The sequence below is a fragment of the Aulonocara sp. 'chitande type north' Nkhata Bay genome, linkage group LG11, assembly GCF_057382095.1.
Source record: "Aulonocara sp. 'chitande type north' Nkhata Bay isolate Kocher_YH1m ecotype deep benthic linkage group LG11, A_spYH_male_GT1.1, whole genome shotgun sequence".
Classification (NCBI taxonomy): Eukaryota; Metazoa; Chordata; class Actinopteri; order Cichliformes; family Cichlidae; genus Aulonocara; species Aulonocara sp. 'chitande type north' Nkhata Bay.
The window spans coordinates 39,537,319-39,552,213 of record NC_141354.1 but is presented as its reverse complement, the minus strand read 5'-3'; the positions used below and the strand labels follow the sequence as shown (position 1 = coordinate 39,552,213).

At 45.6% G+C, this 14,895-nt stretch overlaps 1 protein-coding gene across 2 annotated transcripts; it reads left to right on the top strand.

The window, feature by feature from the left end:
* Positions 1-1,115: 1,115 nt before the first annotated feature.
* kcnv1 (potassium voltage-gated channel modifier subfamily V member 1) lies at positions 1,116-14,263 on the top strand. 2 transcript variants are annotated; one of them, XM_086312686.1, is made up of 4 exons: positions 1,116-1,265; positions 6,246-6,572; positions 9,197-9,864; positions 13,310-14,262. In XM_086312686.1, exons 2-4 carry the CDS (start codon positions 6,259-6,261, stop codon positions 13,819-13,821), a joined length of 1,494 nt encoding a protein of 497 aa, XP_086168812.1. In that variant the 5' UTR covers positions 1,116-1,265; positions 6,246-6,258; the 3' UTR covers positions 13,822-14,262. The 2 variants fall into 2 exon arrangements, with proteins under 2 accessions (XP_086168812.1, XP_086168811.1); XM_086312685.1 differs by lacking the exon at positions 1,116-1,265 and adding an exon at positions 1,501-1,599 and having other exon boundaries at positions 13,310-14,263.
* Positions 14,264-14,895: the final 632 nt, after the last annotated feature.

Sequence of the window (14,895 nt, the reverse complement as noted above, 5' to 3'; positions counted from 1 at the left end):
ATACTCAGCCATGATACTCAGCCATGATACTCAATCCTGATACTCAGCCACGATACTCAGTCCTGATACTCAGCCATGATACTCAGCCACGATACTCAGCCACGATACTCAGTCCTGATACTCAGTCCTGATAGTAAGCCATGATACTCAGTCCTGATATTCAGCCATGATACTCAGTCCTGATATTCAGCCATGATACTCAGTCCTGATACTCAGTCCTGATACTCAGCCACGATACTCAGTCCTGATACTCAGTCCTGATATTCAGTCCTGATACTCAGCCATGATATTCAACCATGATACTCAGTCCTGATACATAGTCCTGATACTCAGCCATGATACTCAGTCCTGATACTCAGTCCTGATACTCAGCCATGATACTCAGCCACGATACTCAGTCCTGATACTCAGTCCTGATAGTAAGCCATGATACTCAGTCCTGATACTCAGTCCTGATACTCAGCCATGATACTCAGCCACGATACTCAGTCCTGATACTCAGTCCTGATACTCAGCCACGATACTCAGTCCTGATACTCAGCCATGATACTCAGCCATGATATTCAGCCATGATACTCAGTCCTGATACTCAGTCCTGATATTCAGCCATGATACTCAGTCCTGATACTCAGTCCTGATACTCAGCCACGATACTCAGTCCTGATACTCAGTCCTGATATTCAGTCCTGATACTCAGCCATGATATTCAGCCATGATACTCAGTCCTGATATTCAACCATGATACTCAGTCCTGATACATAGTCCTGATACTCAGCCATGATACTCAGTCCTGATACTCAGTCCTGATACTCAGCCATGATACTCAGTCCTGATACTCAGCCATGATACTCAGCCATGATACTCCGTCCTGATACTCAGCCATGATACTCAGTCCTGATACTCACAGCTGTGATGACCAACATCACTTTAACACTGATGCTGAAGATGTGATATCAGTCATGACTGGAATATCAGTACTTGCTTTATTCATCTTCATGCATGCTCACACGTCTGCACCGCTGCTCTCAGGGTGCTGCTTGTTTGCCACCTCATACTGCAGTGTGTCACTAAGCGGCCTCCATACCTACAGCCTCAGTTTTAAAAGCACACCGCGAATCAGAGAGAGCAGAGAGCTGGAGGGAGCGCCAGGTCCTCCTGCTACAGACCTCCTCTCTGAACACCTCCTCGTCTCTGACACCAGCTGGACTTTCTCTCTGCTGTCAGCATGTGAGGACGTGGAGCTATCGCCTCTTCATTTGGAGCAGGTGAGTCCGTCAGCTGAGGTGTTTTCACTGAAGCAGCTCTCAGGTGGTCTGAAAACTGTGACCTGTCATTTCTGTGCATGTGTTTTAGGACACGTCTGTAATCTGCAGCTGATGCAAAGACTCTCTCCAAACGGAGTCATCGACTCTTTGCTTAAACGAAGATTTTAAGCTTTTAATAAAAGACCCAAACTGTCACTTTAACCTGGGGGGTGGGGGTGGGGGGTGTAAACTGAGGTGTGTTTGTGTTCTCCTCAAGTCCCGGAGGGAAATGTTTCATGTTCTGCTGCTGGTTTGATCATCTTCATCATCACCGTCATCGTCTTCCTGTAAACAGGTCAGGGGCGATTCAAGCATTAGAGCTTTGGGGGTGAGAGCTGCCCAGCCAGGCAAGATAAATCATAAGATTCTTAAATTCATCAAGTCCCTCTGTGCCTGGGTCCTCGTCACAAAACATGACATCACTGTTTTGTACATTTGAACACAATTTAATCCCACATCTGTGAAAGAAAAGCAAAACACTTTTTTGAAAAGTCTGTAACAAAACCATCAAATCTGATAAAGGTTATTTAAATGCTGCTAAAGAAGAATGGATTGGAATAGAAAAATATATATGCTAACCTTAATTACTGGGGGAGAATAATGAATGATGCTCACAGTAAAAAGTAAACTGACTGCGTTTTTTGGACAGAGATTCACTTTTAATGTGTGTGTATAATATAATACAGATACATAAAAAACGCTCCCAAAACAGAATAAATTATTACAAATAAAAATCTTTACTGCAGATACTAATTTTACTAATTTAATAAGACTAATTTTGTGTTGTAAGATTTATGACTTTCATGCTTTCATAGTGGTGCTTGGGACAGCTTGACCTTTTATCAGGTGGTCCACACTGTAACAAGTGTGAGAAACACTGATAAGTGTGTGTGTGCTTTTGGAAAACATTTAAAGCTGCTGTACAGAATCTTTGAAACAAGCTTAAAACATTTTTAGAAACAGAGCATCTGCTTCTCTTTACAGCTCCTCGCTCCACCAGGGCTGTTTGGCTCTTTCTGATAGTGAACACATGTGATGCACGTACTGCGGCAGTCATACAGACAACTGGACGGTCCAAAGGTTGGCTGACCTGTTACTGGCTGAGGTTTTAGCAGAGCTGTGGCTGAACCACATACAAATATATCATGAATTTCAATCTCCCCGATCAATGATAATGTTATGTTGGGATGTTGTTAAAGAGGCTCAAAGTGTTTCAGCCCAGTTTGTTTAGCAGATTCTGTTTAGCAGCTTTAATACAGGGAGGACACAACTTCCAGACTGTGAGCAAAATCAGGTTTTTCTCTTTGTCAGTTTCACAGTTTCTGCCTGTCACTGCTCCCTGTCTGTTTGCTTACCTGGTTCTTCCTGACCTTGTACTTTCTCCTCACGTTCCCTCTTTGGACTGACAATCGAACACAAATAGATTCAACTAGATGAAAAATTACATTAATATGAAAAAATACTAAAAATACTCCTCTCTCAGTTTAGTTTCAACCAAAAGGAAAATAACCAAACCACACGAACATCTAATAAAAGATATAAATGTTGAAACAGATCCAACATTATTCTTGATTGAGGGATCATTTGATTTTACACTTTTACCTGAATGTGGCTCTTTTTTTTGAAAAAAAACTTCCTTATATCCATTATGAACCTGGCTGTCTGCACAAAAACAATGGTAAATGGCCTGTATTTGTATAGCGCTTTAGTAGTCATCCACACATTCATACACTGATGCTGGCAAGCTACATTGTAGCCACAGCCACCCTGGGGCGCACTGACATGTGTGCGCCCCAGGGTGGCCCCAAAACACACACACACACACACACACACACACACACACACACACACACACACACACACACACACACACACAACAGGAGTTATAAGGTTAATGGGCATCCAGTCAGTTAGTATCCATTTCAAACAGGACAGTGGTAACAACAGCAGGCTGCAGACAATTTTAAGTTTTAGGTTTTAAACAGGCTGTATACATTTCAATGGGAGCAACAGGACGGTCAAATGTTGCTGATTTTACTACAGAGCAGGTCGGATTGTAGGGCAGCAAACATTGTAAGAAAACATGTTTCCAACACTGCAGGTTACCTGTTTTTCAGCTAAAAAGAAACATGTTCTGACTCCTACCAACTATATAAAGAGCAACTGAAGGTTAAATGCAGCTAATATGTCCTGTTTTAACCCTTGGATGCACAACCTACCAGTACTCTACCTCTGTGGGGGGTCACTCCCACTAGGTTTATATCTGGGACTCTCCACCATTTGACCTTAGAACTGAAGAAGCTTCTCGGATGAGAGGTGAAACGTCTTCAAGCAACTTAAAGAAGTCCAGACGCTTTTCTTTGCAAGCTCCTTTGACCATGATGACCTGGATGACTGAGAACCTTCACAGACATCCTACCAGTACCTACACTCTTCCACGAGTGGGGTCAAAAATGACCCCAAATAGAAACAATGCATTTTGCTATAAACGCAGTTGTTATTCTTCCAAATCTTTAAAACAAAGAGTTGTAATATTTTCATATTTGAGGTGTTCCTCATAAAACATGTTTGTGACATGAGGCACTTTGCATTTTTATTTATTTTTTCATTAATTTTAAGAAATTGCAGTTTTTGTATCACTTGTACCACTTTTGTATGCTTGCTCTGCATATACTGCAGGAGCTCGGTCTTCCCTCTGAAAGGCACAAGTTGTTCATCCACTGTAACACAGTCACTGAGGATGAATTTCTGCCTGCAGTTGACCAGGAACAGGCCCCATATGTAGCTGAAAGCTGCCACGTGGTTTGTTTTCAGTCGGTAGGCTCTGGTCCTCTTGTCATCAAAGTGCAAGACGGGCGAATATCTTTAAATCTTTGAATTGCCATAGTGGCCTTGTACAATGGGTTATGCAGAGGACTCCCAAAAAGCACACCGACTGGTACATCCCAGTTCGTCTCACTTCCTGCAAGGATGGTCAATCAAATGAAGGCCAGGATGTTTGATTACATTTTTCCACTCTTTTCCCCTGTCTGTGGCGACTCTTCGTGCCTCCATGTTTGTGCATGTCAGCACCTCTTCTATTATATTATCAGACATGAACATCTTCCATGCATTTACTGGGGAGACAGTAGTAGACCCAGGTGCAAGCCCTGGCTGACTAATTCAGAATATTGTGGCTAGAGCAGTAAGAGGGGCTCATTCTGTGTCTGACTGGCTTGTTCAGTGGGGAAGGGGGGGGGAGACAATACTCTGGGTCCTCTATATCTTAGATGTCAGATTCTGAGTCAATGCCTCTGACGGGCTCTTCATCCCATCCGTCCTGGATCATTTGTAGGGCCACAGGGATCCTAGCTGGCCTCATAGCGGCCGTGTTACTTTAGATATTAAAAAAAAACATCAGAAAGGACAATGTTTGAAATGCACAGGAAACTATAAACAGGGCTGCACATAAATGGTCCACAGGTGCACATTCGCTGTCAAAATAAAAGACACGCACCAGATAAGAAGTTGGGATGCTCGTTTGCGTACATTAGATGTTCTGGAGGAGGACAGACATTTGTTCAGAACTCTTAAAGATGTCGAAGAAGCAAGCTCCGTAAGTAATTACTTTGGTGTTCCTCCACCGCAAAAGAAGCGCGTATTCTCTGAATACTTTTATTTTGACAGCGAATGTGCACCTGCAGACCACTTATGTGCAGCCCTGACTATAAATCATGTATGTTACTGTGTAAAAATTAATTCTTGATCCATCAGAAGTGTAAGTGGGTCAGTCAGAGATGCTAGGAATGAAAGTTTCATAGAAGATTCCAGAGGAACTGCTTGGGGTCATTTCTGACCCCACTTGTGGAAGAGTGGGGTAGTGATACAAAAACTGCATTTTTTATAAATTAATGAAAAAAAAATGCAAATGGCCTCATGTTACACACATATTTTATGAGGAATACCTGGAATATGAATATATTACAACTTTACATTTTAAAGATTTCGAAGAAAAACAACATGTGGGGTCATTTTTGACCCCACATGTGCATCTAAGGGTTGAGGCAGGCACTAACACCTCCGCTCCGCTGCGTCTCAGCCACCATCGCTCTGGCAGCAACGGTGCTGGAGCCAGAGCAGGGGAGAGCTGGAACAAACCATTTTAGGAGGGGGGGGGGGTTATCTATACATTTGTTGTTAAAATGTGTCGACACTCGACCCCCTGCTGTTCTCAGGCTTCACAGCCAATACTGTCAAACAGGAAGTGAGTTTACGTCCACACATCAGAGAGTCCACTGGGACGCTTCATTAGTGATTCACACGTCTGAGCCAACCACACCCAGCAGCGCTTTCAGGTGGTGGACAGCACCTCGCTCTCTCCTCGTGGAACATTCAGAGTAAGAATGACAAATTTGGACAGAGACACCACAGAAAAAGGAATGAATGGTGACAGGAAGAGATTCATCAGATTACTTAGGACTGCTCGCTGCGATATTTCCATACAGCGCAGATCTGCTTCATGCTTTCAGCCTGATTCTCTTCTCTCTGATTCGTCCATGCTGCCGGCGCACGTACTTAGCATCCTCCCCTCAACACATAACAGAGTCTCATCTGCATACAGCGACACGTCTCGTTCCTTTCTTCCAGCTCCTGCTCTCCGTTCTTAGTAACAAAAGAGTAATCGGGTGTTTACGGGTACAGAGAAAGGTTTTTGGGGACTGACTCGCTGCTTTCTTTAACAATCACATCCTCTCTCGATGCTCCAGCAGCAGGATTAAAGTCGCTCATGTTTATTCAGCAGTTTCTACTCATAAACACGTCAATGCTTCCTGACAGGAGCCGATTCCACCAGTCAGCAGTGTTGTTGAGGATTTAAGCGTAAACAACAACCAGGCCGCTGTATGCATGTCAGTGTGCCCCCTGTTGGCCAAATGCTGTCTTCTCACCCCTGTGCTCCTCCAGCTCCTCCTCCACCATGAGCGTCTTCTCCAGTTCGATGGCTGGTCTGGGGTCGGAGGTGTGTGGCGACACCGCCTCCCTGGTCTCTTTGGAGTCAAGCGTTTTCCTCAGCGAGCGGACGGCGTCCTGCGTCAGCGACACACTCAACTTCTTCATCATCAACGTTGGCGGGAGTCGCTACATGCTGTCGCAGGATCTGCTGGCGTCCTACCCGGAGACCCGGCTGGGGAAACTGGCCTGCTGCAGCCGAGACTCGGCGCTGGAGCTCTGCGACGATGCCGACTTCCTGGAGAACGAATTCTTCTTTGACAGGAACTCCCAGGCTTTCCAGTAGGTGGCGCTCTTTCTCCTTGCAGAGACAACGAGTTTAAAGTTAAAGTTTAAAGTTAATGTGCTTGTGCTGGCCTGCCTGTAGCTGCTGTAGACACGGCGCTGATGACTCGTAAAATTAAAAACTAAATGTAAGAGCACTCAGAGCTGCAGACTTTATAGGTTTCTATTTTTTATTAGTTTTTATTTAAATAAATTATTTGAGGGTTTTTTAGCTTCCAGAGTTGGTTTGAGTTCAGCGTTTTTGTTTTCATCATGTGGCCGGGATTTCAGATTACCATGACAACACCATCAACACACAGGCAGATTTTTAGGTGTTGTTGTCTGTTTTTATATTTTTATGACATCTGATTTAAAATTCGATCGCATTTCTTCCCTTTTATCTTTGCCATTGCTCAGAGGAAGCTTCACTTCACACCTGGCGGTCTATGTTCAGGTGACCTCTGTTCAGATTAGTAAGGGTGAAGAAGTGAAGAGTGAGCATGCTCAGTCGGCTCAGTTTTCTGCAGTAAAATAGCAGGGTCACGTCCGGCACGCTGACGGCAAGCATCGTGCCTTGATCGGGCGCGCTCAGACGGTGACGGGCTCTGAACACGGGAAAATAAAGTTTCCTTCTGTCTTTTCTTCTTCTTGTTTCATGACATCTGATTTAAAGTAGAGATGGCACGATACCACTTTTTTATGTCCGATACCGATACCGATATCATAAATTTGGATATCGGCTGATACCGATATGAATCCGATATAGTGTTTTTAATCAATAAAACTGTTTTTTTAATATCTTACTGCATTTTGTATAAGTTCATACTCAAGTTTAAATAAACAAAACACTAAAGCTATTCTGTTATACTGTATGCAAAAAATACACTGCACCCAAAATATTTCACAGTTCAGCAAAACTGATCAATCTAATAAACTTAAACCTGCACCATCCTCCCTGTTCTGGTATTTTAAAGAGTACTTAGCAGAAATATTAAGCAACCTAACTAATAGGGCTGCAAACTCCCAGCAAAAAAAAAAAAAAATAGGGAACCTCCCACCCTCCACCTCATGATGCTTAATCGATGTAATCAACTTTAATTTGATGCAGGGTGGAAAAAAATGCACAGAAATCAATTATTTTTCAAGAATAATTAAATAGATTCAACATCTTTCTTCAACAAAACTGCAGACTGCACAGATGGTTCCCAAAGGAAAAAGTACTACAGCTTACTAGGGTATATTAGACTTAATAGTTACTATATACAGTAATGGACTTCTATACATTTTATATCAGATTAAAACTTTGGGTGTCAGATAATTATTTATTAAAAGCCGACATTTGAAATGAGAATAAGAAAGAAAAGTATGTCTTTGTGCCCCCTTTTCCCTGTTCATGCCCTATCGGCCCCCCTGGCTAAACTTTGCTAGATCCGCCCCTGCACAGTTACCAGCGTCAGCTGCGTAGAAAAAGATCCTGGTGTAGAAAGTAATATTAAATAAATTCTAACAACAGCTGATCAAGCTTAAACGTGCTGCTGTTGTTCAGCCGCTGGTTTCCTCTTTCTGGTGCAAAGTGGGCCAAAAACAAACAAGAGAGATGATCAGCTGATCATTGATCATGATTGAAGCAGCAACAGGAGAGGGAGGGGGAGGCAGTCGCTCCATATATATCAGTTGTTAAGCTTAACACTGGAATGCTTTACAAACATTCAGAGATGAACTTACTTCTCTCGGGGATGAAATGCTGGTTTGGTAGTGAGGCTACAAATACACACAGCCGCTCGATCACGTGACCACACTGCTCCCACGTGCTACGGTTATGAGCTGAGTTACGCTGTATTGCAAGTTTTGTGAGGTGCTTTTCTGATATTTAATGGTTCGAATTACATTTTTTATTTCTCTCCGTTATCCGATCCAGTAATTTAGGTCAGTATCGGACCGATACTGATAGGTAATATCGGATCAGTCCATCTCTAATTTAAACCAAATAAATTTGAAGGTTTATGAACATATACTGTGATATCCAGCAGGGGGCGACTCCTCTGATTGGACAGAAGTCTCTGACGAGGTGTTCCTCCTGCTCAGCTGATCTCTGAGCTCAGTCCTTCCGTCCTGATGGGTTTCTGGTCTCAGTCTGACTGAAGTCCCTTTAGCGGGACTTCCTGTCTACTTCTGCGGTCGCTACCACATGACTCTGTCCTGGTTTTTAGTTTAATCCACCTTTCGTTCATCACGCCAATATGGTGAGATTTCACTAACATAAGAGACATGGCGGCGGTCGTGTTCACCTTATAAATTTTATTTTGGCTCCATGAACAGGTGACGATTAGAGGACTTTGGTTTATCTCAGATGAAGGACGCCAAGGCTCTTTCAAGCCACAAGGACGGACGTCACTGAGCCCAGAGATCGGCTAAGCAGGGGGATCACCTCCTCGTAGACTTCTGTCCAATCAGGCTTCAGAGGAGTCGCCCCCTGCTGGACTTTAGAAGGATGCAGGAGAACAGCACTGAAGCCTGGCAGGTCTCTGCTTGGACCGTCACCCTGAACTGCTCTGATCCAGACTCTGGATGTTTGTTTGGACTGTTTCTTCAGTCAGAGTCGTGCAGACTGAGCTCACCTGTGTCTTTGTGTTTGTCCACAGGTACGTGATGAACTACTACCAGACGGGTCACCTGCACGTCATGGAGGAGCTGTGTGAGATCTCCTTCCTGCAGGAGATCGAGTACTGGGGCATCGACGAGCTCTGCATCAACCCCTGCTGCCGTGAGCGCTACTACCGCCGCAAGGAGCAGAAGGAAAGCCTCGAGGTACAACGGGAGCTCGATGCCGACGATGGGGATGAGGACTTTGTGGGCATCGCCTGCCCAGGCACTCGCCGCCGCCTCTGGGACGTCCTTGAGAAACCCGAGTCATCGCGCGCTGCTCGGACCTTTGGCTCGCTCTCGATGTTCTTCGTGGTGTTGTCGGTCATCAACATGGTGCTCATCTCGCTGGACTTAGGTGAGGACTTTGGAGTGGGCGGCCTCGGCATCGGCGCTCCGCTGCTCTTCGACGCCCTGGAATACGTGTGTGTCGTGTGGTTCACGATCGAGCTGGTGCTTCGGTTCCTCTGCGTTAGGGACAAGTGCCGATTCAGTCGGAGCATTCCCAACGTGATCGATCTGCTCGCCATCCTCCCGTTCTACGTGACACTGGCGGTGGAGAACCTCCACGGAGGATCCACTGAGCTGGAGAACATGGGCCGTGTGGTGCAGGTGCTCCGCCTCCTGAGGTCGCTCCGCATGCTGAAGCTGGGCCGGCACTTGACAGGTAAAAACTCCTCATACCTGTTATTAACCTCTGTCTCTCTTCCACAGCATGTCTTTATCCTGTCTTCCTTCTCTCACCCCAACCAATCACAGCAGATGGCCCTGCCCCTCCCTGAGCCTGGTTCTGCTGGAGGTTTCTTCCTGTTAAAAGGGAGTTTTTCCTTCCCACTGTCGCCAAAGTGCTGCTCAATCGGGGTCATATGATTGCTGGGTTTTCTTCAGACACCTTTCAGATTCAAATACTCTAAGAAAGGATCAGTCTCACTGACTCTTATCACATTTCCAGCTGCTCTGTCTTTTCTTTAAACTCAAATATCTTAACAAAGGAGAAATGAAACGTGTTGGATGTATTCCAGCCGGTCAATGATAATTGTTAATGAGTTACTTTAAAGGCTTTCCTGCTCTGCATGTGCATCGCAGCAGCACTAGTTATCTTTAGGTTTTAGCACAAAATACCACATCAGCACCTGAAAGCCTTCATTTGCACTGTTTATGAGACAGTGGTGAGGGTGCGTATGAGTGACAGCTGGGATAAAGGTGGAGGTGGGAGTACATCAGGGATCTGCTCTGAGGCCCTTCCTGTTTGCAGATGATGTCAGGCAGGAGTCTTTATGATCTCCAGTGAGAGCTTAGAGCAGGTGGAGGTCTGCTCTGCAGAGGTGGAGGTGAGCCTGGAGAGAAAAGGAATGAAAGTTGTAGAAGATGAAATAATCCATGTGTGCGAATGAGAGAGAGGCAGGTGAACATGCTGGAGCAGAGGATGAGTTTAAATACCTGGGCTCAACCGTCTACAGAGAGGTGACGAAGAGAGTGCAGGCAGGTGGAGCGGGTGGAGGCAAGTGTGACAGAAGGACACCGTGAAAAGGGAAGGTCAAAGGATGGAGGTGAGACCTGCTGTGATGGGTGGAGCCGAGCTGAAGGTGTTCAGGTGTTCAGTGAGCAGGCTGGACGTGAGGGACGGCTCAGAGTCAGAGAGGCTGAGATGGTCTGAGCTGCAGGCAGGTGGAGGTTCATGGATGTAGTGAAGGAGGATGTGCAGAGGGTTGGAGTGTGAAATCAGTTCCTGTAAAAGTAGGTGTGAGATCAGACTCGCCTGAAATGGCAGTTTTATTAGAGCGCTGCATGTGACGGATTTAAGACATGATGCAAAGATCCGGGGAGAGAAGAAGAAATGGAAATCCTGTCAGAGCGAAGCCGCTGCTGTGAGATTACAGCCGGGAGGTTCTCCGAGGACAACAAAGACCAGAATATATATAGATTCTCATCCTGGCGAATGAGCGAGGAAGTATGATTACGTGAGCCCGAGTGTGTCAGGCTGACGTACGAGCGCTTTGATCTGAGTGATTTGGGGAAGGCTGATCATCCCTGGACTCAGCTCATGAATAATAAAAGGAAAAGGCAGAGGGAGGAACTTTAATCATCTTAAACTATTGAAATAAATAATACAGAGAAAAGGCAAAGACTGAAGTCGGGCTGTAAAACTGAGAGAAAAATAGGTTACAAGTGTAATCTGCAGGTATAACAGCTGAGGGTGACTAACGGTCTGCTGCACAAACACACTCACTGAGCACATCACACGCCAGAGTCCTGAAGAGGCTTCATCTCCTGTGACCTAAAAACGATCGGGAACCACCGAGGGAACTAAAGATCAGGACTGAAGATCCAACAATATCACCAGGATCTCCAAACCCTGACGTTGTGAAATGAACATTCCAGAAAGCTTTTTATATATATATATATTTTTACCATATATGTGTATATATACATATATATGGTAAAAATATATATACATACATACATATATATATATATATATATATATATATATATATATATATATATATATATATATATATATATATATATAGGTATGTATACGTAAATATATATATATATATATATATATATATATATATATACACGAACGAACGAACATCCAAGAATACATTGGGAAGATGGCCCCAACTGACCGAGTGCTCAGTGAATACCTCAGGCAGCAGAAACCCAAGAAAGAGGAGGGAGACGAGGAACCATCATGGAAGGACAGGCCCCTGCACGGTATGTACCACCGGCAGATAGAGGAGGTGGCTGATATCCAGAAATCCTACCAGTGGCTGGACAAAGCTGGACTGAAAGACAGCACAGAGGCACTAATCATGGCAGCACAAGAACAAGCTCTGAGCACAAGATCCATAGAGGCTGGGGTCTATCACACCAGGCAAGACCCCAGGTGCAGGCTGTGTAAAGATGCCCCAGAGACAATCCAGCACATAACAGCAGGGTGCAAGATGCTAGCAGGCAAGGCATACATGGAACGCCATAACCAAGTGGCCGGCATAGTGTACAGGAACATCTGTGCCGAGTATAACCTGGAAGTCCCGAGGTCAAAATGGGAGATGCCCCCAAGGGTGGTGGAGAATGACCGAGCTAAGATCCTGTGGGACTTCCAGATACAGACGGACAAAATGGTGGTGGCTAACCAACCGGACATAGTGGTGGTAGACAAACAGAAGAAGACGACCGTAGTGATCGATGTAGCGGTTCCAAATGACAGCAATATCAGGAAGAAGGAACACGAGAAGCTGGAGAAATACCAAGGGCTCAGAGAAGAGCTCGAGAGGATGTGGAGGGTGAAGGTGACGGTGGTCCCCGTGGTAATCGGAGCACTAGGTGCGGTGACTCCCAAGCTAGGCGAGTGGCTCCAGCAGATCCCGGGAACAACATCGGAGATCTCTGTCCAGAAGAGCGCAGTCCTGGGAACAGCTAAGATACTGCAGGACGCTCAAGCTCCCAGGCCTCTGGTAGAGGACCCGAGCTTGAAGGATAAACCGCCCGCAGGGGCGTGCTGGGTGTTTTTTTTATACCTATATATATATATATATATGTATATATACATACATATATATATATAGGAGGAGTTTGCACATTCTTCCCGTGTTTGCATGGGTTCTCCAGTTTCGTCCCACAGTCCAAAGACATGCTCTTTGTGGGGACAGGTGAATTGAAAAATCTAAATTGCCCATAGGTGTGAATGTGGGAGTGAATGGTTGTCTGTCACTGTGACAGACTGGCGACCTGTCCAGGGTGGACCCCGCCTCTCACCCTATGACAGCTGGGATAGGCTCCAGCACCCCCCGCGACCCTGAAAAGGATAAGCGGGAGCGAATGGATGGATGAATTGTCACATTACATATATATTCAAAGAACCATAACAACTTGCCTTGAGGATCTTTATATTGTGAGGTAGGCCCTCCAATAATCCAGAGAATCAGACTTTGGCGACAGCGGGAAGGAAAAACTCGCTTGGAACAGGAAGAAACGTGCAGCAGAACCAAGCTCAGGAAGGGAGCTGTTGGGTTAGGGGGAGGAAGTCGTGAGAAAACAGGATCAATAATAGTAAGAGGTGTATAAACGCCGTCTGTGACCTCCGTCTCTCTTCCTTCCAGGTTTGAAGTCTCTCGGTATGACCATCGCGCAGTGCTACGAGGAGGTCGGCCTTCTGCTCCTCTTCCTCGGTGTGGGCATCTCCATCTTCGCGACCGCAGTCTTCGCCCTGGAGCACGACCTTCCTGCCACCACCTTCACCAGCGTTCCCACCGCCTGGTGGTGGGCGACCACGTCTATGACCACGGTGGGCTACGGGGACGTGCGGCCCGACACGGCGGTGGGTAAGGTGCTCGCCTTCCTCTGCATCCTGTCTGGGATCCTAATCCTGGCGCTCCCCATCGCCATCATCAACGACCGCTTCTCTGCCTGCTACTTCACCCTGAAGGTGAAGGAGGCGGCGATACGACACGGCGAGATGCTGAAGCGGCTGGCCCGTGGCTCGGTGGGGGAGGCGGGGCCGGGCGTGAACCTGAGGGACGCCTATGCCCGGAGTGTGCTGGAGATGATGAGGCTGCACGGGCGGGAGAGGGCGAGCACTAGAAGCAGCGGGGGTGACGAGCTATGGTGGTAGCAAGAACAGCCCCGCCCCTATGACCTCTGACCCCTCTGAGAAACGCACACACGATGACCCCAGCAGCAGTACGCTGTACATTCGGTGTGTCACGTATGTGTCCAGCAGCAGCGTGTTCCCGTTTAACTCATGAATTTATTTACAAAACACATTTTCTCTCTGAACATTAGTCCCGCCCCCAAAATAAAGCAGGTGGCGCAGATGTCTTCCTGATGCGCAGTGGGTGTAACTCTGCAAGTCTGAACAATACTCAGATGAGCGCACTCAGGCTTGTTCTGATTGGCTGTTGGGTTTGTCTTACACGTCTCAGATGTCTAACATTAAATCTGTGCTTTGATCTTAAGCTACATTCACACGTTTCCCTCAGAGGCAATGAACCTTGTGTTCAATCATCATCGTCACGATCAATAAAGCTTTATTCAAGGATGGTTTGTGATTCATTTCTGTCATGGTGTCGATGTGGAAGGTAAATAAAATACAGACTCGGGGGAGGAGATTAACTGAAAGCTAGCCATCATTATAAAATTACTCATTACTAACGAACATTAGTATATCATCATCATCATCATTATTATTATGTCATCAGGTGTTATTATAATGTTATTACACTAATATTATTATGTCATTCAATTCAGCCATCTTCAGCAAACACTTCTGCTTCTACACCTCTTTTCAGCTCATCTTTTTGCTTCTTTACCTCTTTTCAGAAGAAATTCTTCTGATTCACCTCTTTTCTGCCAAATGTTTAGCCTTTTCACCTCTTATCAGCACAATTCTCAGCCTCTTCTACTCATTTGCCATCACCAGTGTGTGAATGTGTGTGTGAATGGGTGGATGACTGGATATGTAAAGCGCTTTGGGGTCCTTAGGGACTAGTAAAGCGCTATATAAATACAGGCCATTTACCATTTACCATTTCAGCACAATTGTCAGTCTCTCCACCTCTTCTTTGTGAGAAAGAGTTTGGCGCAGGGAGATGAGAACCTGCCTTGCGTACCAGAAGGGCCGGGTTCGAATCCTGCTCAGGGCAACATTTTTTTGCTTTTTTTTTTTCAACTTTTTCAGCTTTTTTCA

Bases quoted from the DNA above. Each gene is read 5' to 3' on its own strand.
- kcnv1 (XM_086312685.1), top strand. From the start codon at position 1,541: ATGTTCTGCTGCTGGTTTGATCATCTTCATCATCACCGTCATCGTCTT. The intron at 1,600-6,245 runs GTCAGGGGCGAT...GTGCTCCTCCAG, and splicing joins CATCGTCTTCCTGTAAACAG to CTCCTCCTCCACCATGAGCG. The intron at 9,865-13,309 runs GTAAAAACTCCT...TCTTCCTTCCAG, and splicing joins GCTGGGCCGGCACTTGACAG to GTTTGAAGTCTCTCGGTATG.